General features: G+C 42.0%; 1 protein-coding gene across 1 annotated transcript in view; it reads left to right on the forward strand.

Annotated features, from left to right (window-relative positions):
* LOC309564408 (uncharacterized protein) overlaps nucleotides 1–25,681 on the forward strand; it is a 71,620-nt gene that overhangs the window by 20,071 nt on the left and 25,868 nt on the right. Inside the window, exons 5-10 of the mRNA XM_082269036.1 lie at nucleotides 2,608–2,799; nucleotides 3,072–3,206; nucleotides 3,293–3,416; nucleotides 3,533–3,630; nucleotides 4,193–4,334; nucleotides 5,994–7,162. Coding sequence (XP_082125162.1) covers nucleotides 2,608–2,799; nucleotides 3,072–3,206; nucleotides 3,293–3,416; nucleotides 3,533–3,630; nucleotides 4,193–4,334; nucleotides 5,994–7,162 — 1,860 coding nt within the window. The remainder of the gene's footprint in view (nucleotides 1–2,607; nucleotides 2,800–3,071; nucleotides 3,207–3,292; nucleotides 3,417–3,532; nucleotides 3,631–4,192; nucleotides 4,335–5,993; nucleotides 7,163–25,681) is intronic.

Below are 25,681 nucleotides of genomic sequence, written 5' to 3' on the forward strand. Positions count from 1 at the left end.
GATTGGGTGTTACTAAAGCCCCGTACACACGCAACGATTATCGGCCGACCGATCGTCCGTCTTTTGTCCAGAGTGGTGTTTTGTTGGTTGGAATGTGCCTAGACTGCACACAAATTTTCTCGCCCAACAAAAATCTACTTCAGAAGTGATGTCATGTGTTGGTTTGATTTCTTTGTGTTCTTTCTTCTCTGAGCATGCCCAGACTTGTTCATAAGATTTTTCCCTGACGAAATCTGTACTGACTGCACGAAAATCGGCCGTGCTTTGATGGCCAACAAAAATTTTATAGTCTGCACACCAGATTTTTTTTTTGGCCTGAAAAGTCGGAGTCGGTTGTTGGAAGCATCATACTAACAAGCCGAAAATCGGCAGATCGGACGTTGGACGAAAATTCCCTGCCAATTTTTGACGCGTGTGTACGGGGCTTTAGCCTTACAAATGAAACTGTCCGAGTCTTCTGTAGGTGGAAATCCCATTCAATACCAAATATAACATCTAGATAGGCCAAAGCATATGCTTTGTGTGACTGAAGAATGTGAGCTATCATTCTTTGGAATTAGGTCAGAGTTCGATATAAGCCAAAAGGGAGGCCCATTTACTGCTACAGGCAATCGGGTTTTACATCAGGGGGTCTCCTTTGCTCTGTCTTTTGAGGACTTTTGTGAGGTATATACACAAATCCACAAGGACAAATGTCATATAAAAGACCAAAAGAAGAAATCTCTGTGGAGGACTATGGCCCTTCCCTACAAGAAGTATGGAAACAAGAAGTCCCATTCTTCTACATCCTTAATAACCACTTTTTGTTAGAATACCATTTGGGATTCTCTTGATGAACCATTCTACCAGCCCATCAGTTTAGGAGTGGTACACTGATGTACGTAGGTGAGTAGATTTCAACAATCGACAACTCTTTGGTTACCTTTGATATAAAAGGTGCTCACTCTTATCATTTATTGAGAAGATCATAGCGGTAATGTGCAATTACCACAACAACTCTTTATCATCACATGCCTGAGGAAAAGGTCTTGGATGACCCCATAATATTGCACCTTACAGCTGTGATGTGACATTTTCATTAGCCGCTTGGACGTTATCTTGATGATCAATGGGTTCTGGCGATATAATCTTTGATGTTTGGTGTTACCAGTCTTCAGTCGGTATTTGCTACAGCACCTGCTTACTCCCTGGCCTTTTCCAGGAATGTGTGCGAAGGGAATATTACACATTGTTCCTTTGACGCGAATGGGGTTCCTTGGTCTGTCAAAATTTCACTAAGAATACCAGTACAGGAGTAATGCAAAAAGTAATGGCTACTCATCACAAAAATGAAATGCAATCATCTTGTGCAAATTAAACAAGACAATTTTAATTCTGCTCAAATCTACTATTACTAATAGTAACTATTTTTTCTACTACCATTATTATTACTCTCCCTCTCTTTTTATCTGACCCTTATGGACCACTTAGGAGTCCATTGACCCCAGGTTGAAAACCCTTGGTCTAGGGGGTGCTGCCAAGTATGGCACATACCTACTTACATTTCTCCAAGCCTAGTACACACTATGAGAAAATCGGACGAAGGATATTGTGTGTCATGCTGTGAAACCGACAATGGTATTAGCGTCTACGAAAATTCTTGACCGACAAAGGCAAATGTAGCTACATACTAGCATAGTAGAAAAGGAAGTGTAGGGTTGTCCTTTGCTCCTGATCATGCGCTTTTTTCTTATATTTGATTATTTTTGTACGATTATTGTACACATTGAACACATTGGACTTTGTGTTCACATACAAGAAACATTTTCTAGCTGGCACCTTTTTTTTCCCCCTCCAAACAGTCGGATTCGGCTGTCGAAAGCACTATACTAATAAACAGATAATCGACCAAACGTTCCTCGTACGGAAACTTTCGTACAACTTTCTTATCGTGCCTACGGGCCTTTACTATGTAAAAGATCCATACCTGGAATACTGCTTATACATAATTTGGTTTTCCGTGTTTTTATTTTATTTTCACATTTTGGTTCTTTTCAAACACTGCAGTAATATCTTAGAACAGTCAAATACTGAAAACAGATGGTTCCCCCCTCCTTTAATGTCATTACTGTAATTGGGGGGGGGGGGGGGGGTGTTAGTTTTATTGAGTGGAACAATAACACAGTAAGATTGTGAGCAAGCGGACTCAGTGCATACAAACAGGAAGTGATGTAAGGCGCAGACAGGAAGTGATGTAAGGTACACACAGGAAGTTCCGGGTCAAAGGTGAGTTAGGAGGAAGTAGAGAGGAGATATTGCTGTAACTGGCAGCAGAGGAGGTAATAAGATATTATTTTATATTTACACCCAGTAACACCCCCCCCCCCCCCCCCTGTCATGTCCGTCCTCTCCCTCCAAAATCACTGTGATGTCTTTTATCTCCAACAGATGCTGATACACACACACAGATATAGACACAGATCTCAATATTTAAACCTATTGAAGGACTCCCCCCCCTTCCTCCATCTATAAACTCATAGGGGTCTATTTCTAAATAAGTAAATGCGACGTTCATAAAACATTCACTGATGGTGAATTAATCACTGTCATTTAAAACACATTGAACAGGAAGATTTGTCTACAGTGAATGAGTTATCATTTGATCATCATCGGCAAGTCCGCTATATTATCTGTCTACAGTTATCAGAGTCTTGTATGGATCACACAATCTCATCAATGAGGATGGAGGAGGACCCGAGTCCTGTGACTGGGAGGATATTGGACCTCACCCTGGAGATCATCTACCTGCTGACCGGAGAGGTGAGGAGGATTCTGGGAGGTCACATGATATCACTCTTATCTCTATTAATAAAACGCAGACCTAACCAGAGAGGTGAGGAGGATTCTGGGAGGTCACATGACACCACTCTTATCTCTATCAATAAAACACAGACTTGACCAGAGAGGTGAGGAGGATTCTGGGAGGTCACATGACCTCACTCTTATCTCTATTAATAAAACACAGACCTGACTGGAAAGGTGAGGAGGATTCTGGGAGGTCACATGACATTATTGTTGCTATTTTAATGCAGAGTTTTCCTCCGGTGAAGTCTGGGGACCGCCTAACCATCACCGTGCCTTCAACTCGTTCCTTCCAACCCAAGAGAAACAATGACAAGAAGATTCTAGAAGTCACCAAGAAGATTTTGGAGCTGCTGACAGCAGAGGTGAGCGGTGCCGGGAATTCTGGGACATTATCCAGTAACAGACAAGGGATGTGTCTGGATGGTGACTGTATCATTGTGTGTGTCAGGTTCCTATAAGGTGTCAGGATGTCACTGTCTATTTCTCCATGGAGGAGTGGGAGTATATAGAAGGACACAAGGATCTCTACAAGGACGTCATGATGGAGAATCAGCCGCCCCTCACATCACCGGGTAAGAGGATACTTTATTGTAAAGGAGAGAGCAGTACGGAGGATCCACCTAGATCCCCCATCATCTGATAAACACATAGAAACAATGTATTCAGTCAGTGTGTGTGTTTCCTACAGATGGATCCAGTAATGGGAACCCACCAGAGAGATGTCCCCGTCCTCTGTATTCCCGGGATTCCACACAGGAAGATCACACCATCCCTCACCATCATCAGGTAGGTGGACTCAGTGTATAGAACACAGATGTGATTCTCAATTTTGTGAGATGACATTCTTCTATGTAGTTTATTATTTTATCATTTAAATTTACATCTGCAGCACTGTGTTTTCTCTACACCCAGGTTTCCAGTCCCCCCCCCCCCCCTCTTGGAGAACTTCCAACTTACAAAGTTGGAAGAACATTCAATTGTTAATACATTTAAATATCAACATACATATCTTTCTCCTGGTTCTTGGGTATAGTCATCATGGGTACTCTTTCACCTTCTTTTCCTCCAATATTGGGTGTATTCTGAACAGCGTGGTGCTGTTATTTTCTACCATGGGTCGAGGCTGGCATAATGCCTCCCACGATACGAGTGCCTGGCTAACTTGATTTTAGAGGAAATGGGTGGGAGATCTGATTTTGCTCTGCTGCAGGTCACTTACACCTACCGGTCTCGTGTCTTCCCTGACTGGTGCGCATTTGTCGCATACCACATTTAGGTACATACACAAAAAAAAAAATCCACACACAATTATGTATTATATTATGATGTTATATCAATTTGGGTTCAGGGTGAAAAGCTGATCAATAAAGAAGCTGAGGTTCAGGAGCAAGAAGTGCAGATGTATGTGGGGGGTGATCAGTCGTCCATGGAGGAGGTCGGGATGAATAAGAACAGTGAACAGGATGACATTTCTCCACCTATCAACACAAGTAAGTAACAGAGACTATGGAAGAAACAGGTCACAGTATCATTTTACTTCTGAGTATAAGGATTGTAGTTTAAGCAAAAATATTAGATGATTATCAAATCTTCACATCATCAGGTGAGACTAAATTATACTATATTGTCATGTTCCCAATAAATGAGGAGGAGATACTGTACACCATAAGAAAGGTCCATCTCCATTCCGCAATATAATGTCATGTTCCCTACAAATGAGGTGGAGATACTGTACACCATATGAAAGGTCCACCTCCATTCCGCAATATAACGTCATGTTCCCAGTAAATGAGGTGGAGATACTGGACACCATATGAAAGGTCCATCTCCATTCCTCAATATAACGTCATGTTCCCAACAAATGAGGAGATACTGGACACCATATGAAAGGTCCATCTCCATCCCTCAATATAACGTCATGTTCCCAACAATTGAGGAGATACTGTACACCATATGAAAGGTCCATCTCCATTCCTCAATATAATGTCTTGAACAAACGATACCGGGCCGCCCGAGGAACTTTAAATGATTTCACTGTGGCGGCTGAGGCGCAGAGCATTGCGCCCCCCCAAGCCCGCCCATTGTGTGACAATAGCGAATGAAAATTCACTATTGTCACACTGATCCTTCTCCTGGCCAATCAGGGAGCTGGTCCTCCCGCTTCCTGATTGGCCGAAAGGCAAACCCCACCCCATTGGCCGAGGAGGAGGCGCCGCCGGATTACTGAGGAGACACGGGAAGCCGGGGACTGAATTGAAGAGAAGTGAGATAAGTGCACGGACGGGTCTCGGAGGGGGGGAATGCTGGCGCTCTGCATTGAAAGGTGGCACGCTGGCATCTCTACATTGAAAGGGGGCAATGCTGTGACACTCTGCATTTATTGGGGGCATCGCTGTGACACTCTGCATTTATTGGGGGCATTGCTGTGGCACTCTGCATTTATTGGGGGCAATGCTGAGACACTCTGCATTTATTGGGGGCAATGCTGTGGCACTCTGCATTTATTGGGTGCATTGCTGTGGCACTCTGCATTTATTGGGGGCAATGCTGTGGCACTCTGCATTGATTGGGGGCAATGCTGTGGCACTCTGCATTGATTGGGGGCAATGCTGTGGCACTCTGCATTTATTGGGGGCAATGCTGTGGCACTCTGCATTTATTGGGGGCATTGCTGTGGCACTCTGCATTTATTGGGGGCAATGCTGTGGCACTCTGCATTGATTGGGGGCACGCTGGATTGACGTCCTCCCCCCAGCGGGCCACAGAAAAATTATCAAACGTCGACCGGTCCGCGGCGATAAAAAAGGTTGGGGAGCACTGCTGTACATCATATGAAAGGTCCATCTCCATTCCTCAATATAACGTCATGTTCCCAACAAATGAGGAGGAGATACTGTACACCATATGAAAGATCCATCTCCATTCCTCAATATAACGTCATGTTCCCAACAAATGAGGAGGAGATACTGTACACCATATGAAAGGTCCATCTCCATTCTTCAATATAACATCATGTTCCCAACAAATGAGGAGGAGATACTATACACCATATGCTCTGTGAAACTGTTGACTGTTAGACCAACATATAATACATGATTGTTTTATTACTGACCATTTTACTTTTTTTTCTTTACATTTCTTCCCAACAGATGGATGTGATGTCGGGAATTCCTCGGAGAGACATCTTCTATTATCTGCTGATTGTAAGTCAGAAGATAATGTCATCACACAGGATCCTCCAGGAGGAAATCCAAATACACAAAATATCCATCACAGACCTTCCTGTCCGGAGACATCAATGGATCCCTCTGATCAGGGGGAATCTTCTCACCAATCACATACTATGATTGCAAATATCCATTTAGGATCTCACACTGCAGATAGACCAACAGATCCTTCTAATCCCAAGGAATCTTCCTCACCCCATGAAGGGGTTCACCGAAGTGAGAATCTATTCTCATGTTCAGAGTGCGGGAAACGTTTTACTGAAAACAAAAACTTTTTTAAACACCAGAGAATTCACAAGGGTGAGCGTCTTTATTCATGTTCAGAGTGTGAGAAATGTTTCACTCGGAAAGCAGCACTTACAGAGCACCAGAGATTTCACACAGGTGAGCGTGTTTTCCATTGTTCAGAGTGCGGGAAATGTTTCACTAGCAAAAGGGATTATATGGAACACCAGAGAAGGCACACGGGAGAACGCCCTTTCCTCTGTTCAGAGTGCGGAAAATGTTTTTCTTCGAAAGGATACCTTCAAAAACACCAGAAAACTCACACTGATGAACGCCCCCATTCCTGTATGAAGTGTGGAAAATGTTTCACTCGGAAAGGAGCGCTTGTTAAACACCAGAGTGTTCACACAGGTGAGCGCCCTTTCCCTTGTTCAGAGTGTAATAAAAGTTTTATTCATAAAGGAAAACTTATTTTACACCAGAGAATTCACACGGGTGAACTTTTTTTCCCTTGTTCCGAGTGCGGGAAATCTTTCATTGAAAAAGAAAAACTTATTTTGCATCAAAGAACGCACACGGGCGAGCGTCCTTTTTCCTGTTTAGAGTGCGGAAAATGTTTTGCTCAGAAATGCTCTCTTGTTGTACACCAGAGAATTCACACAGGAGAGCGGCCCTATTCATGTACAGAGTGCGGGAAACGTTTCACTGAGAAAGGAAAACTGATTGAACACCACAGAAGTCACACGGGTGAGTGTCCCTATTCATGTACAGAGTGTGGGAAATCTTTCAATCGGAAAGGAAACCTTGCTGCACACCAGAGAAGACACACTGCAGAACATCCACACTGTGCTCAGAGCGTGGGAAATGTTCTGAAAGAAGCCTGATTGGACATCAGAGGGAAAGCACCTGCTGATTCTTTTAAAAATGTACAATGGCTTTTAAGGGGCGGAACTGTTTAGTCTACAGAAAAAATGTAGAATAAAAAAAAAGTTTTTATAAAGGGGTACGTCCGGTCAAAAGTGATCTTTCACTTATAAGTTGAGTGTGATGGTCCAAGTCTTCTCTTGGCTTCTATGTTTTTTTGGAGACGTCTGTGATGGAACGTGCCTGAGACGGGTCCACATCTTTTATGGAATCCCCATTCATCTTTTTCCAATTATTATGCTATCAAATAAAAAACAGCTTGGAGAGTGGAAAGCCCTCATAATGGGTTTGCAGGTTTGGGAACCTAAAGATCTAAAGCCTCGTACACATGCGTCGAAAATCGGCAGGGAATTTTCGTCCAACGACCGATCTTCCGATTTTCGGCTTGTTAGTATGATGCTTCTGACAACCGACTCCGACTTTTCGGCCGAAAAAAATCTGGTGTGCAGGCTATAAAATTTTTGTCTGCCGTCAAAACACGTCCGATTTTCGTGCAGTCAGTACAGATTTCGACAGGGAAAAATCTAATGAGCAAGTCTGGGCATGCTCAGTGAAGAAAGAACACAAAGAAAGCAAACCAACACATGACATCACTTCTGAAGTAGATTTTTGTTGGGCGAGAAAATTAGTGTGCAGTCTAGGCACATTCCAACCAACAAAACACAACTCTGGACAAAAGATGGACGATCGGTCGGCCGATAATCGTTGCGTGTGTACGGAGCTTTAGACTATCAGGGAACAACTGTTTCGGAACCCAACGACCCTCAAAATCACCAAGGTAGGGAGTAGATAGGCCTAGGCGGTGTACAATCCTTATCCCAGTCCAAGGTGTTACAATTTAATTCCCAGAATGCCCACAAACATTCACACTCAAGCGTGTTTTTTGGGTTTCAGACCAGTGGACCCAGTCTTTATGGAGTAGTAGAATGCCTTGCCGGGACAAGGCCATCTAGATTCCAGGGCGAACATACCAAGCTGCGCTCCCCCCCAAAATGTATGAGCATTATGTGTCAGCAAACCCCCCCCCAACCCCAAAAAAAAAAAAAAATGGAGCACTAATGCATGCTTACCTTCTAAGCATAAATTCCCCCTCCTCCCAGGACAAATCTTTGCCCCATCCCCTGTCCCGGCTCAAATCCTCTATCTCCTCGAATCCCCAAAGCACAAACCCACCCCAAAAAAAAAAACACTTCTCCTGGCACAAATCCTCTACCCCTCAAATTCCCCTCCAAATACAAATCCCCCCCCCCCCTCAACATCCCTACTAGCACAATTTACCCTCCCTTCCAAAGAATTCCCCACTCCTAGCACAAATTCTCTTCCCCCAAAAGCACCCCCCTATCAAATATTCCCCTCCTAGAATAATTCATACCCCCTGCTGCCTCCCATATCCCTCCCCCCCCCCGGTCTCCTTTTGGCTAAAATCCAACCTCCCAGCACAAATCTTTGACCCCCCCCCCACATCGCCTGTCCCAGCTCAAATCCTCTATCTCCTTGAATCCCCAAAGCACAAACCCACCCAAAAAAAAACACTTCTCCTGGCACAAATTCTCTACCCCTCAAACGTCGCCTCCGAATACACATACTCTCCCCTCCCCCCACTCCAAGTCAAAACATCCCTACTAGCACAATTCACCCTCCTCTCAAGATAAATTCCCCCCTCCTAGGACAAATCCTCTTTCCCCAAAAGCACCCTCCTATTAAATGTTCCCCTCCTAGAGTAATTCTTACCCCCTGCTACCTCCCATCCCCCCCATCTCCTTGTGGCTAAAATCCCCCCTCCCAGCACAAATATTTGCCTCCCCCCCCCCCCCCAAATCGCCTGTTCCAGCTCAAATGCTCTATCTCCTCGAATCCCCAAAGCACAAACCCACCAAAAAAAAAACAAAAACACTTCTCCTGGCACAGATTCTCTACCCCTCAAATTTCCCATCCGAATACACATCCTCTCCTCCCTTTCCCCCACTCCAAGTCCCCCCCCCCCAACAGTCCTACTAGCACAAATCACCCTCCCCCCAAAAATCACTCCTCCTAGCACTAATCCTCTTCCCCCAGAAGCACCCCCTATCAAATTTCCACTCCTAGCGTAAATCTTACCCCCTCTGCTGCCTTCCAAATCACCCCCCAATCTCCTTGTGGCACCCCCCCACCTCACATGATACCACAGTGCCCAGGGCAGCTGCCTCTCCTGCCCACCCCTTGTCCCGGCCCTGGTAGAATATGTGTCATGCTGTTGGTGAAAAATGAGTGACAGGAACCTGGAGCAGCGGATTAACATTACATTTTGTGTGAAAATTGGACAAACTGCAGATGAAACTTTAACTCTGTTACAACAGGCTTATGATGAACATTCCATGAAGAAATCGAGCATTTTTGAAGGGCATAGGCGGTTTGAGAATGGCGTGATAACCTTTCACTCTTGGATAATCAGCCGATTCTTTTTGCATTACCATTTTTCATTTTAAAAAAATGCACTACATATGAAATGAAACCATATTGCAATAAATACAGTAAGGCATACAAGTGAAATAAGATGATGATTCCTACTTATTGTGTTTGGGCTGGAATCAAACACTGGTGTGAGAAGCACTAGTACAGGAGGACCTAAATACCCTCCTAGCAGCCAGCATCAGATGGAAACTGATTACTAGGGTCTACTGGCTGCTTGCAAATACCCACTGGTGGACACCGGAACTGTAACCTTCTCAGGGCCGGACTGGGAATAGAATTCAGCCCTGAAAATAATTTCATACCAGCCCCATATAATTATTATACCAGCCCAACAGCATAATGTCATTATTTTCTTGTTCATAAAAGGGAAAACCATGCATTTTAAAGCATATTTGAAGAGTGTATTTATATATAAATAAGACAGATATGAAAGCACAAAGGGCTTTATATAAGAGCAAATTCCAGTTAAAAGTGCAAGCATGGTACTGTGTGGACATGGTACAGGAGGACATGTCAGAGGCTGCGGACATGATACAGGAGTTGCAGGGGCTGTGGGCATGATATACGAGATGCAGGGGCTGCCGGCATGGTACAGGAGATGTCAGAGGCTGCGGACATGGTACAAGAGATGCAGGGGCTGCGGGAATGGTCTAGGAAATGCAGGGGCTGCGAGCATGGTACAGGAGATGTCAGAGGCTGTGAGGAACTTGACTGGCCTGCGCAGAATCCTGACCTCAACCTGATAGAACACCTTTGAATTAGAGCAGAGACTGGGAGCCAGGCCTTCCTGTCCAACATCAGTGCCTGACCTCACAAATGCGCTTCTGGAAGAATGGCCAAACATTCCCATAGACACACTCCTAAACCTTGTGGACAGCCTTCCCAGAAGAGTTGAAGCTGTTATAGCTACAAAGGGTGGGCCAACTCATTATTGAACCCTACGGACTAAGACTGGAATGCCATTAAATGTTCTGTGCGTGCAAGGGCAGGTGTCCCAATACTTTTGGCAATATAGTGTATATCCCAAAAGCACACAGTCAAGGAGGCGGTACTGGGAGGTGGGTGGAACCAAGGGACGGTGCCCGTAGGTAGGGGGGGAAGACAAGGGGTAACCTGGAAGAGGAGAGTACCTGCACCTAGGGTTCCCAACTTTCTGAAATGGAAATAAGGAACGGGGGGAGGGGGTGGGGCGGGGGCGTGGCGGGGGATGTTTTTTCCAGTGCAAAAAATATGACAACATTTTAAGGAAGTGTAGTGCAAATATCTTTATATAATTATACTTCCATAACTTTTTCTTTGCTTTCCTTACCATTTTATCTGCTACTCTCCCCCCCCCTTTTTTTTTTGCTCTCCTTCCCCTTTTCTCTGCTATCCTTCCCTTTTCTTTGCACTTTCCCTTTTCTTTGCTCTCCTTCTGTTTTCTTTGCTCTCCTTCTGTTTTCTTTGCTCTCCTTCCCCTTTTCTTTGCTCTCCTTCTGCTGTCCATCCATTTTCTTTGCTCTCCTTCTCCTTTTTATTGTTATTCTTCCCTTTTCTCTGCTCTTATTCCCATTTTCTTTGCTCTCCTATCCCTTTTCTCTGCTCCTCTTCTCCATTTTTTGCTCTGCTTCTCTTTTCTCTGCTCTCATTTCCCTTTTCTTTGCTCTCCTTCCCCTTTTCTCTTTGCTCTCTTTCCCCTTTTCTTTGCTCTCATTCCCCTTTTTTTTGCTCTCCTTCCCCTTTTTTTTGCTCTCCTTCCCCTTTTCTTTGCTCTCCTTCCCCTTTTCTTTGCTCTCCTTCTGCTGTCCTTCCATTTTCTTTGCTCTCCTTCCCCTTTTCTCTTTGCTCTCCTTCCCCTTTTCTTTGCTTCTTCTGCTCTCCTTCCCTTTTCTCTGCTCTCCTTCCCTTTGCTCTCCTCCCTCTTCTCCTCTTCCCCATTTTTCTGCTCTCCGTCCCATTTTGTTGTCTCTTCTTCCCATTTTATTTGCTCTTCTGATGGGATGCTCTCCTTCCTCTTATCTGCTGCTTTGCCTAATATCCCTTTTCTTTGCTCAACCTTCCCCTTTCCTCTGCTCTTCTCCCCTTTTCTCTCTTCTGCTTACCTTTTTTTTCTCTTGTGCTCTGCTCGCTTTCTTGCAGCAGCAGCTAGTTTTCTTTCTTCTTCGTTTTCTTTCTTCTTCTTCTTCTTGGTACCGCGAGCGCCGGGCGGGGAATGCAGGGAGGGGTTACGTCGTGACGTCACAACGTCATCGGCACGGCATTGCGGAATTGGTCAGAAGGCGGAGGGGAGGGGACGCACAGTCACTACAAGATGAAAGTGACGAACACCAATAAGGTACCGCGGAATACGAAACAAAGTGCGTTCCGTATCAGTTTGATACGGAACAGCACTTGTCTGTTTAAAATACGGGACGATTCCGTATTTTACGGAACGGTTGGCAACCCTGCCTGCACCTATTCTGAGGAAACAACCCTGGTTCTGACACGTTTCTATCGGAATCAGCATTCACTTTTTCAGCAATCTGAGCACCAGTAGCTCCTCTACTGGATCGAACTACACAGGCCAACCTTTCCTGCCCACTTGTATCAATAAACCTTGGCCGCCCACAACCTTGTTGGTGGTTCACCGGTTTTCCTTCCTCACACCATTTTTGGATGGTCCTGACCACCGTAGGCCGGAAACATCCCACAAGAGCATCAGTTTTTGAGTTACTCTGACCCAGTCATCCTAGACGTTACAATTTTGTCCTTGTCAAAGCTGCTCGAATCTTTATATTAGCCCATTTTTTTCTGCTTTCAACACTTCAACTTCCAAGACATGTTCACTTGCTGCCTAATATATCCCACTTATTTCAGATGTCATTGTTACAAGATAATTCATGTTATTCACTTTATCTTTCAGTGGTGAGCATGTTCATCATGGTCATGGAGTGTCGTATTTCTATTTGTTTGTTTGTTTTCAATTTTGTTTTTTTATGTATAACAATAAAAACACAATTGTATGGTCTTCATTTTAATTTTTTGTTGTCTGGATTTATATATAAGTATAATCGGCGTGTGTAACCAAGGATGTAATATAATAGAGGAACGAAAATGAAATAAACACAATTAGATTTGGAAATGTAATACGGAATTCTCCATATACTGTTTTTCGTACAGTGATATTTTGCGATCATTTGATTTGGAATTTACTCATACACGGATTTAATGAAGTGTGCTTGACAATTTATTCATTATTATATAATAGCCAAACGGACCACAAAGCAGCGGGCAAAATGTGGAGACTATAATGTAGACTGCAGGATTTATATTTAACACAAGGTGGTGACCTCACTTGGAACGCACAGACAGGAAGTGATCTAAGAGTAGAAACAGGAAGCTCCGGGTGAAAGGTGAGTTTGGAGGAAGCAGAGAGGAGACATTGCTGGAACTGGCAGCAGAGGAGGTAATAAGATATTATTTCATATTTATACCCAGTAACCCCCCCCCCCCCCCCCCCGTCATGTTCCGTCCTCTTCCTCCATAGTCACTGTAACGTATTCTATGGTTTAAAGACCAGATAAATCCTAAATATAGAACCATTTATCCAACTGTCCATCCAGAGCCTCTGGTTTATAGACCAGATACATCCTAAATATAGAACCATTTATCCGACTGTCCATCCAGAGCCTCTGGTTTATTGACCGGATACATCCTAAATATAGAACCATTTATCCAACTGTCCATCCAGAGCCTCTGGTTTATAGACCAGATACATCCTAAATATAGAACCATTTATCCAACTGTCCATCCAGAGCCTCTGGTTTATAGACCAGATACATCCTAAATATAGAGCCATTTATCCAACTGTCCATCCAGAGCCTCTGGTTTATAGACCAGATACATCCTAAATATAGAACCATTTATCCAACTGTCCATCCAGAGCCTCTGGTTTATAGACCAGATACATCCTAAATATAGAACCATTTATCCGACTGTCCATCCAGAGCCTCTGGTTTATAGACCAGATACATTGTAAATATAGAACCATTTATCCAACTGTCCATCCAGAGCCTCTGGTTTATAGACCAGATACATCCTAAATATAGAACCATTTATCCGACTGTCCATCCAGTGCCTCTGGTTTATAGACCGGATACATCCTAAATATAGAACCATTTATCCAACTGTCCATCCAGAGCCTCTGGTTTATAGACCAGATACATCCTAAATATAGAACCATTTATCCAACTGTCCATCCAGAGCCTCTGGTTTATAGACCAGATACATCCTAAATATAGAACCATTTATACAACTGTCCATCCAGAGCCTCTGGTTTATAGACCGGATACATCCTAAATATAGAGCCATTTATACAACTGTCCATCCAGAGCCTCTGGTTTATAGACCAGATACATCCTAAATATAGAACCATTTATCCAACTGTCCATCCAGAGCCTCTGGTTTATAGTCTGGATATATCCTAAATATAGAACCATTTATTCAACTGTCCATCCAGAGCCTCTGGTTTATAGACCAGATACATCATAAATATAGAACCATTTATCCAACTGTCCATCCAGAGCCTCTGGTTTATAGACCAGATACATCCTAAATATAGAACCATTTATCCAACTGTCCATCCAAAGCCTCTGGTTTATAGTCTGGATACATCCTAAATATAGAACCATTTATCCAACTGTCCATCCAGAGCCTCTGGTTTATAGACCAGATACATCCTAAATATAGAACCATTTATCCAACTGTCCATCCAAAGCCTCTGGTTTATAGTCTGGATACATCCTAAATATAGAACCATTTATCCGACTGTCCATCCAGAGCCTCTGGTTTATAGTCTGGATATATCCTAAATATAGAACCATTTATCCGACTGTCCATCCAGAGCCTCTGGTTTATAGTCTGGATATATCCTAAATATAGAACCATTTATTCAACTGTCCATCCAGAGCCTCTGGTTTATAGACCAGATACATCATAAATATAGAACCATTTATCCAACTGTCCATCCAGAGCCTCTGGTTTATAGACCAGATACATCCTAAATATAGAACCATTTATCCAACTGTCCATCCAGAGCCTCTGGTTTATAGACCAGATACATCCTAAATATAGAACCATTTATCCAACTGTCCATCCAGAGCCTCTGGTTTATAGACCAGATACATCCTAAATATAGAACCATTTATCCAACTGTCCACCCAGAGCCTCTGGTTTATAGTCTGGATATATCCTAAATATAGAACCATTTATCCGACTGTCCATCCAGTGCCTCTGGTTTATAGACCGGATACATCCTAAATATAGAACCATTTATCCAACTGTCCATCCAGAGCCTCTGGTTTATAGACCGGATACATCCTAAATATAGAGCCATTTATCCAACTGTCCATCCAGAGCCTCTGGTTTATAGACCAGATACATCCTAAATATAGAACCATTTATCCAACTGTCCATCCAGAGCCTCTGGTTTATAGACCAGATACATCCTAAATATAGAACCATTTATACAACTGTCCATCCAGAGCCTCTGGTTTATAGACCAGATACATCCTAAATATAGAACCATTTATCCAACTGTCCATCCAGAGCCTCTGGTTTATAGACCAGATACATCCTAAATATAGAACCATTTATACAACTGTCCATCCAGAGCCTCTGGTTTATAGACCGGATACATCCTAAATATAGAACCATTTATCCGACTGTCCATCCAGAGCCTCTGGTTTATAGTCTGGATATATCCTAAATATAGAACCATTTATTCAACTGTCCATCCAGAGCCTCTCGTTTATAGACCAGATACATCCTAAATATTGAGCCATTTATCCAACTGTCCATCCAGAGCCTCTGGTTTATAGACCAGATACATCCTAAATATTGAGCCATTTATCCAACTGTCCATCCAGAGCCTCTGGTTTATAGACCAGATACATCCTAAATATTGAGCCATTTATCCAACTGTCCATCCAGAGCCCCTGGTTTATAGACCAGATACATCCTAAATATTGAGCCATTTATCCAACTGTCCATCCAGAGCCTCTGGTTTATAGACCAGATACATCCTAAATATAGAACCATTTATACAACTGTCCATCCAGAGCCTCTGGTTTATAGACCGGATACATCCTAAATATAGAACCATTTATCCAACTGTCCATCCAGAGCCTCTGGTTTATAGACCGGATACATCCTAAATATAGAACCATTTATCCAACTGTCCATCCAGAGCCTCTGGTTTATAGACCGGATACATCCTAAATATAGAACCATTTATCCAACTGTCCATCCAGAGCCTCTGGTTTATAGACCAGATACATCCTAAATATAGAACCATTTATCCAACTGTCCATCCAGAGCCTCTGGTTTATAGACCAGATACATTCTAAATATAGAACCATTTATCCAACTGCCCATCCAGAGCCTCTGATTTATAAACCGGATACATCCTAAATATTGAGCCATTAATCCAACTGTCCATCCAGAGCCTCTGGTTTATAGACCGGATACATCCTAAATATAGAACCATTTATCCAACTGTCCATCCAGAGCCTCTGGTTTATAGACCAGATACATCCTAAATATAGAACCATTTATACAACTGTCCATCCAGAGCCTCTGGTTTATAGACCGGATACATCCTAAATATAGAACCATTTATCCAACTGTCCATCCAGAGCCTCTGGTTTATAGACCGGATACATCCTAAATATAGAACCATTTATCCAACTGTCCATCCAGAGCCTCTGGTTTATAGACCGGATACATCCTAAATATAGAACCATTTATCTAACTGTCCATCCAGAGCCTCTGGTTTATAGACCAGATACATCCTAAATATAGAACCATTTATCCAACTGTCCATCCAGAGCCTCTGGTTTATAGACCAGATACATCCTAAATATAGAACCATTTATCCAACTGTCCATCCAGAGCCTCTGGTTTATAGACCGGATAAATCCTAAATATAGAACCATTTATCCATCTGTCCATCCAGAGCCTCTGGTTTATAGACCAGATACATCCTAAATATAGAACCATTTATCCAACTGTCCATCCAGAGCCTCTGGTTTATAGACCGGATACATCCTAAATATAGAACCATTTATCCATCTGTCCATCCAGAGCCTCTGGTTTATAGACCAGATACATCCTAAATATAGAACCATTTATCCAACTGTCCATCCAGAGCCTCTGGTTTATAGACCGGATACATCCTAAATATAGAACCATTTATCCATCTGTCCATCCAGAGCCTCTGGTTTATAGACCGGATACATCCTAAATATAGAACCATTTATCCAACTGTCCATCCAGAGCCTCTGGTTTATAGACCAGATACATCCTAAATATAGAACCATTTATCCAACTGTCCATCCAGAGCCTCTGGTTTATAGACCAGATACATCCTAAATATAGAACCATTTATCCAACTGTCCACCCAGAGCCTCTGGTTTATAGTCTGGATATATCCTAAATATAGAACCATTTATCCGACTGTCCATCCAGTGCCTCTGGTTTATAGACCGGATACATCCTAAATATAGAACCATTTATCCAACTGTCCATCCAGAGCCTCTGGTTTATAGACCGGATACATCCTAAATATAGAGCCATTTATCCAACTGTCCATCCAGAGCCTCTGGTTTATAGACCAGATACATCCTAAATATAGAACCATTTATCCAACTGTCCATCCAGAGCCTCTGGTTTATAGACCAGATACATCCTAAATATAGAACCATTTATACAACTGTCCATCCAGAGCCTCTGGTTTATAGACCGGATACATCCTAAATATAGAACCATTTATCCGACTGTCCATCCAGAGCCTCTGGTTTATAGTCTGGATATATCCTAAATATAGAACCATTTATTCAACTGTCCATCCAGAGCCTCTGGTTTATAGACCAGATACATCCTAAATATTGAGCCATTTATCCAACTGTCCATCCAGAGCCTCTGGTTTATAGACCAGATACATCCTAAATATAGAACCATTTATCCAACTGTCCATCCAGAGCCTCTGGTTTATAGACCGGATACATCCTAAATATAGAACCATTTATCCAACTGTCCATCCAGAGCCTCTGGTTTATAGACCGGATACATCCTAAATATAGAACCATTTATCCAACTGTCCATCCAGAGCCTCTGGTTTATAGACCAGATACATCCTAAATATTGAGCCATTTATCCAACTGTCCATCCAGAGCCTCTGGTTTATAGACCAGATACATCCTAAATATTGAGCCATTTATCCAACTGTCCATCCAGAGCCCCTGGTTTATAGACCAGATACATCCTAAATATTGAGCCATTTATCCAACTGTCCATCCAGAGCCTCTGGTTTATAGACCAGATACATCCTAAATATTGAGCCATTTATCCAACTGTCCATCCAGAGCCTCTGGTTTATAGACCGGATACATCCTAAATATAGAACCATTTATCCAACTGTCCATCCAGAGCCTCTGGTTTATAGACCGGATACATCCTAAATATAGAACCATTTATCCAACTGTCCATCCAGAGCCTCTGGTTTATAGACCAGATACATCCTAAATATAGAACCATTTATACAACTGTCCATCCAGAGCCTCTGGTTTATAGACCGGATACATCCTAAATATAGAACCATTTATCCAACTGTCCATCCAGAGCCTCTGGTTTATAGACCGGATACATCCTAAATATAGAACCATTTATCCAACTGTCCATCCAGAGCCTCTGGTTTATAGACCAGATACATCCTAAATATAGAACCATTTATCCAACTGTCCATCCAGAGCCTCTGGTTTATAGACCAGATACATTCTAAATATAGAACCATTTATCCAACTGCCCATCCAGAGCCTCTGATTTATAAACCGGATACATCCTAAATATTGAGCCATTAATCCAACTGTCCATCCAGAGCCTCTGGTTTATAGACCGGATACATCCTAAATATAGAACCATTTATCCAACTGTCCATCCAGAGCCTCTGGTTTATAGACCAGATACATCCTAAATATAGAACCATTTATACAACTGTCCATCCAGAGCCTCTGGTTTATAGACCGGATACATCCTAAATATAGAACCATTTATCCAACTGTCCATCCAGAGCCTCTGGTTTATAGACCGGATACATCCTAAATATAGAACCATTTATCCAACTGTCCATCCAGAGCCTCTGGTTTATAGACCAGATACATCCTAAATATAGAACCATTTATCCAACTGTCCACCCAGAGCCTCTGGTTTATAGTCTGGATATATCCTAAATATAGAACCATTTATCCGACTGTCCATCCAGTGCCTCTGGTTTATAGACCGGATACATCCTAAATATAGAACCATTTATCCAACTGTCCATCCAGAGCCTCTGGTTTATAGACCGGATACATCCTAAATATAGAGCCATTTATCCAACTGTCCATCCAGAGCCTCTGGTTTATAGACCAGATACATCCTAAATATAGAACCATTTATCCAACTGTCCATCCAGAGCCTCTGGTTTATAGACCAGATACATCCTAAATATAGAACCATTTATACAACTGTCCATCCAGAGCCTCTGGTTTATAGACCGGATACATCCTAAATATAGAACCATTTATCCGACTGTCCATCCAGAGCCTCTGGTTTATAGTCTGGATATATCCTAAATATAGAACCATTTATTCAACTGTCCATCCAGAGCCTCTGGTTTATAGACCAGATACATCCTAAATATTGAGCCATTTATCCAACTGTCCATCCAGAGCCTCTGGTTTATAGACCAGATACATCCTAAATATAGAACCATTTATCCAACTGTCCATCCAGAGCCTCTGGTTTATAGACCGGATACATCCTAAATATAGAACCATTTATCCAACTGTCCATCCAGAGCCTCTGGTTTATAGACCGGATACATCCTAAATATAGAACCATTTATCCAACTGTCCATCCAGAGCCTCTGGTTTATAGACCAGATACATCCTAAATATTGAGCCATTTATCCAACTGTCCATCCAGAGCCTCTGGTTTATAGACCAGATACATCCTAAATATTGAGCCATTTATCCAACTGTCCATCCAGAGCCCCTGGTTTATAGACCAGATACATCCTAAATATTGAGCCATTTATCCAACTGTCCATCCAGAGCCTCTGGTTTATAGACCAGATACATCCTAAATATTGAGCCATTTATCCAACTGTCCATCCAGAGCCTCTGGTTTATAGACCGGATACATCCTAAATATAGAACCATTTATCCAACTGTCCATCCAGAGCCTCTGGTTTATAGACCGGATACATCCTAAATATAGAACCATTTATCCAACTGTCCATCCAGAGCCTCTGGTTTATAGACCAGATACATCCTAAATATAGAACCATTTATACAACTGTCCATCCAGAGCCTCTGGTTTATAGACCGGATACATCCTAAATATAGAACCATTTATCCAACTGTCCATCCAGAGCCTCTGGTTTATAGACCGGATACATCCTAAATATAGAACCATTTATCCAACTGTCCATCCAGAGCCTCTGGTTTATAGACCAGATACATCCTAAATATAGAACCATTTATCCAACTGTCCATCCAGAGCCTCTGGTTTATAGACCAGATACATTCTAAATATAGAACCATTTATCCAACTGCCCATCCAGAGCCTCTGATTTATAAACCGGATACATCCTAAATATTGAGCCATTAATCCAACTGTCCATCCAGAGCCTCTGGTTTATAGACCGGATACATCCTAAATATAGAACCATTTATCCAACTGTCCATCCAGAGCCTCTGGTTTATAGACCAGATACATCCTAAATATAGAACCATTTATACAACTGTCCATCCAGAGCCTCTGGTTTATAGACCGGATACATCCTAAATATAGAACCATTTATCCAACTGTCCATCCAGAGCCTCTGGTTTATAGACCGGATACATCCTAAATATAGAACCATTTATCCAACTGTCCATCCAGAGCCTCTGGTTTATAGACCGGATACATCCTAAATATAGAACCATTTATCCAACTGTCCATCCAGAGCCTCTGGTTTATAGACCGGATACATCCTAAATATAGAACCATTTATCCATCTGTCCATCCAGAGCCTCTGGTTTATAGACCAGATACATCCTAAATATAGAACCATTTATCCAACTGTCCATCCAGAGCCTCTGGTTTATAGACCGGATACATCCTAAATATAGAACCATTTATCCATCTGTCCATCCAGAGCCTCTGGTTTATAGACCGGATACATCCTAAATATAGAACCATTTATCCAACTGTCCATCCAGAGCCTCTGGTTTATAGACCGGATACATCCTAAATATAGAACCATTTATCCAACTGTCCATCCAGAGCCTCTGGTTTATAGACCGGATACATCCTAAATATAGAACCATTTATCCAACTGTCCATCCAGAGCCTCTGGTTTATAGACCAGATACATCCTAAATATAGAACCATTTATCCAACTGTCCATCCAGAGCCTCTGGTTTATAGACCAGATACATCCTAAATATAGAACCATTTATCCAACTGTCCACCCAGAGCCTCTGGTTTATAGTCTGGATATATCCTAAATATAGAACCATTTATCCGACTGTCCATCCAGTGCCTCTGGTTTATAGACCGGATACATCCTAAATATAGAACCATTTATCCAACTGTCCATCCAGAGCCTCTGGTTTATAGACCGGATACATCCTAAATATAGAGCCATTTATCCAACTGTCCATCCAGAGCCTCTGGTTTATAGACCAGATACATCCTAAATATAGAACCATTTATCCAACTGTCCATCCAGAGCCTCTGGTTTATAGACCAGATACATCCTAAATATAGAACCATTTATACAACTGTCCATCCAGAGCCTCTGGTTTATAGACCAGATACATCCTAAATATAGAACCATTTATCCAACTGTCCATCCAGAGCCTCTGGTTTATAGACCAGATACATCCTAAATATAGAACCATTTATCCAACTGTCCATCCAGAGCCTCTGGTTTATAGACCGGATACATCCTAAATATAGAACCATTTATACAACTGTCCATCCAGAGCCTCTGGTTTATAGACCGGATACATCCTAAATATAGAACCATTTATACAACTGTCCATCCAGAGCCTCTGGTTTATAGACCGGATACATCCTAAATATAGAACCATTTATCCGACTGTCCATCCAGAGCCTCTGGTTTATAGTCTGGATATATCCTAAATATAGAACCATTTATTCAACTGTCCATCCAGAGCCTCTGGTTTATAGACCGGATACATCCTAAATATTGAGCCATTTATCCAACTGTCCATCCAGAGCCTCTGGTTTATAGACCAGATACATCCTAAATATTGAGCCATTTATCCAACTGTCCATCCAGAGCCCCTGGTTTATAGACCAGATACATCCTAAATATTGAGCCATTTATCCAACTGTCCATCCAGAGCCTCTGGTTTATAGACCAGATACATCCTAAATATTGAGCCATTTATCCAACTGTCCATCCAGAGCCTCTGGTTTATAGACCGGATACATCCTAAATATAGAACCATTTATCCAACTGTCCATCCAGAGCCTCTGGTTTATAGACCGGATACATCCTAAATATAGAACCATTTATCCAACTGTCCATCCAGAGCCTCTGGTTTATAGACCAGATACATCCTAAATATAGAACCATTTATACAACTGTCCATCCAGAGCCTCTGGTTTATAGACCAGATACATCCTAAATATAGAACCATTTATCCAACTGTCCATCCAGAGCCTCTGGTTTATAGACCGGATACATCCTAAATATAGAACCATTTATCCAACTGTCCATCCAGAGCCTCTGGTTTATAGACCGGATACATCCTAAATATAGAACCATTTATCCAACTGTCCATCCAGAGCCTCTGGTTTATAGACCAGATACATCCTAAATATAGAACCATTTATCCGACTGTCCATCCAGAGCCTCTGGTTTATTGACCGGATACATCCTAAATATAGAACCATTTATCCAACTGTCCATCCAGAGCCTCTGGTTTATAGACCAGATACATCCTAAATATAGAACCATTTATCCAACTGTCCATCCAGAGCCTCTGGTTTATAGACCAGATACATCCTAAATATAGAGCCATTTATCCAACTGTCCATCCAGAGCCTCTGGTTTATAGACCAGATACATCCTAAATATAGAACCATTTATCCAACTGTCCATCCAGAGCCTCTGGTTTATAGACCAGATACATCCTAAATATAGAACCATTTATCCGACTGTCCATCCAGAGCCTCTGGTTTATAGACCAGATACATTGTAAATATAGAACCATTTATCCAACTGTCCATCCAGAGCCTCTGGTTTATAGACCAGATACATCCTAAATATAGAACCATTTATCCGACTGTCCATCCAGTGCCTCTGGTTTATAGACCGGATACATCCTAAATATAGAACCATTTATCCAACTGTCCATCCAGAGCCTCTGGTTTATAGACCAGATACATCCTAAATATAGAACCATTTATCCAACTGTCCATCCAGAGCCTCTGGTTTATAGACCAGATACATCCTAAATATAGAACCATTTATACAACTGTCCATCCAGAGCCTCTGGTTTATAGACCGGATACATCCTAAATATAGAGCCATTTATACAACTGTCCATCCAGAGCCTCTGGTTTATAGACCAGATACATCCTAAATATAGAACCATTTATCCAACTGTCCATCCAGAGCCTCTGGTTTATAGTCTGGATATATCCTAAATATAGAACCATTTATTCAACTGTCCATCCAGAGCCTCTGGTTTATAGACCAGATACATCATAAATATAGAACCATTTATCCAACTGTCCATCCAGAGCCTCTGGTTTATAGACCAGATACATCCTAAATATAGAACCATTTATCCAACTGTCCATCCAGAGCCTCTGGTTTATAGACCAGATACATCCTAAATATAGAACCATTTATCCAACTGTCCATCCAAAGCCTCTGGTTTATAGTCTGGATACATCCTAAATATAGAACCATTTATCCGACTGTCCATCCAGAGCCTCTGGTTTATAGTCTGGATATATCCTAAATATAGAACCATTTATCCGACTGTCCATCCAGAGCCTCTGGTTTATAGTCTGGATATATCCTAAATATAGAACCATTTATTCAACTGTCCATCCAGAGCCTCTGGTTTATAGACCAGATACATCATAAATATAGAACCATTTATCCAACTGTCCATCCAGAGCCTCTGGTTTATAGACCAGATACATCCTAAATATAGAACCATTTATCCAACTGTCCATCCAGAGCCTCTGGTTTATAGACCAGATACATCCTAAATATAGAACCATTTATCCAACTGTCCATCCAGAGCCTCTGGTTTATAGACCAGATACATCCTAAATATAGAACCATTTATCCAACTGTCCACCCAGAGCCTCTGGTTTATAGTCTGGATATATCCTAAATATAGAACCATTTATCCGACTGTCCATCCAGTGCCTCTGGTTTATAGACCGGATACATCCTAAATATAGAACCATTTATCCAACTGTCCATCCAGAGCCTCTGGTTTATAGACCGGATACATCCTAAATATAGAGCCATTTATCCAACTGTCCATCCAGAGCCTCTGGTTTATAGACCAGATACATCCTAAATATAGAACCATTTATCCAACTGTCCATCCAGAGCCTCTGGTTTATAGACCAGATACATCCTAAATATAGAACCATTTATACAACTGTCCATCCAGAGCCTCTGGTTTATAGACCAGATACATCCTAAATATAGAACCATTTATCCAACTGTCCATCCAGAGCCTCTGGTTTATAGACCAGATACATCCTAAATATAGAACCATTTATACAACTGTCCATCCAGAGCCTCTGGTTTATAGACCGGATACATCCTAAATATAGAACCATTTATCCGACTGTCCATCCAGAGCCTCTGGTTTATAGTCTGGATATATCCTAAATATAGAACCATTTATTCAACTGTCCATCCAGAGCCTCTCGTTTATAGACCAGATACATCCTAAATATTGAGCCATTTATCCAACTGTCCATCCAGAGCCTCTGGTTTATAGACCAGATACATCCTAAATATTGAGCCATTTATCCAACTGTCCATCCAGAGCCTCTGGTTTATAGACCAGATACATCCTAAATATTGAGCCATTTATCCAACTGTCCATCCAGAGCCCCTGGTTTATAGACCAGATACATCCTAAATATTGAGCCATTTATCCAACTGTCCATCCAGAGCCTCTGGTTTATAGACCAGATACATCCTAAATATAGAACCATTTATACAACTGTCCATCCAGAGCCTCTGGTTTATAGACCGGATACATCCTAAATATAGAACCATTTATCCAACTGTCCATCCAGAGCCTCTGGTTTATAGACCGGATACATCCTAAATATAGAACCATTTATCCAACTGTCCATCCAGAGCCTCTGGTTTATAGACCGGATACATCCTAAATATAGAACCATTTATCCAACTGTCCATCCAGAGCCTCTGGTTTATAGACCAGATACATCCTAAATATAGAACCATTTATCCAACTGTCCATCCAGAGCCTCTGGTTTATAGACCAGATACATTCTAAATATAGAACCATTTATCCAACTGCCCATCCAGAGCCTCTGATTTATAAACCGGATACATCCTAAATATTGAGCCATTAATCCAACTGTCCATCCAGAGCCTCTGGTTTATAGACCGGATACATCCTAAATATAGAACCATTTATCCAACTGTCCATCCAGAGCCTCTGGTTTATAGACCAGATACATCCTAAATATAGAACCATTTATACAACTGTCCATCCAGAGCCTCTGGTTTATAGACCGGATACATCCTAAATATAGAACCATTTATCCAACTGTCCATCCAGAGCCTCTGGTTTATAGACCGGATACATCCTAAATATAGAACCATTTATCTAACTGTCCATCCAGAGCCTCTGGTTTATAGACCGGATACATCCTAAATATAGAACCATTTATCCAACTGTCCATCCAGAGCCTCTGGTTTA

This window comes from Pelophylax lessonae, assembly GCF_965119305.1.
Source record: "Pelophylax lessonae genome assembly, chromosome: 9".
Lineage (NCBI taxonomy): Eukaryota > Metazoa > Chordata > Amphibia > Anura > Ranidae > Pelophylax > Pelophylax lessonae.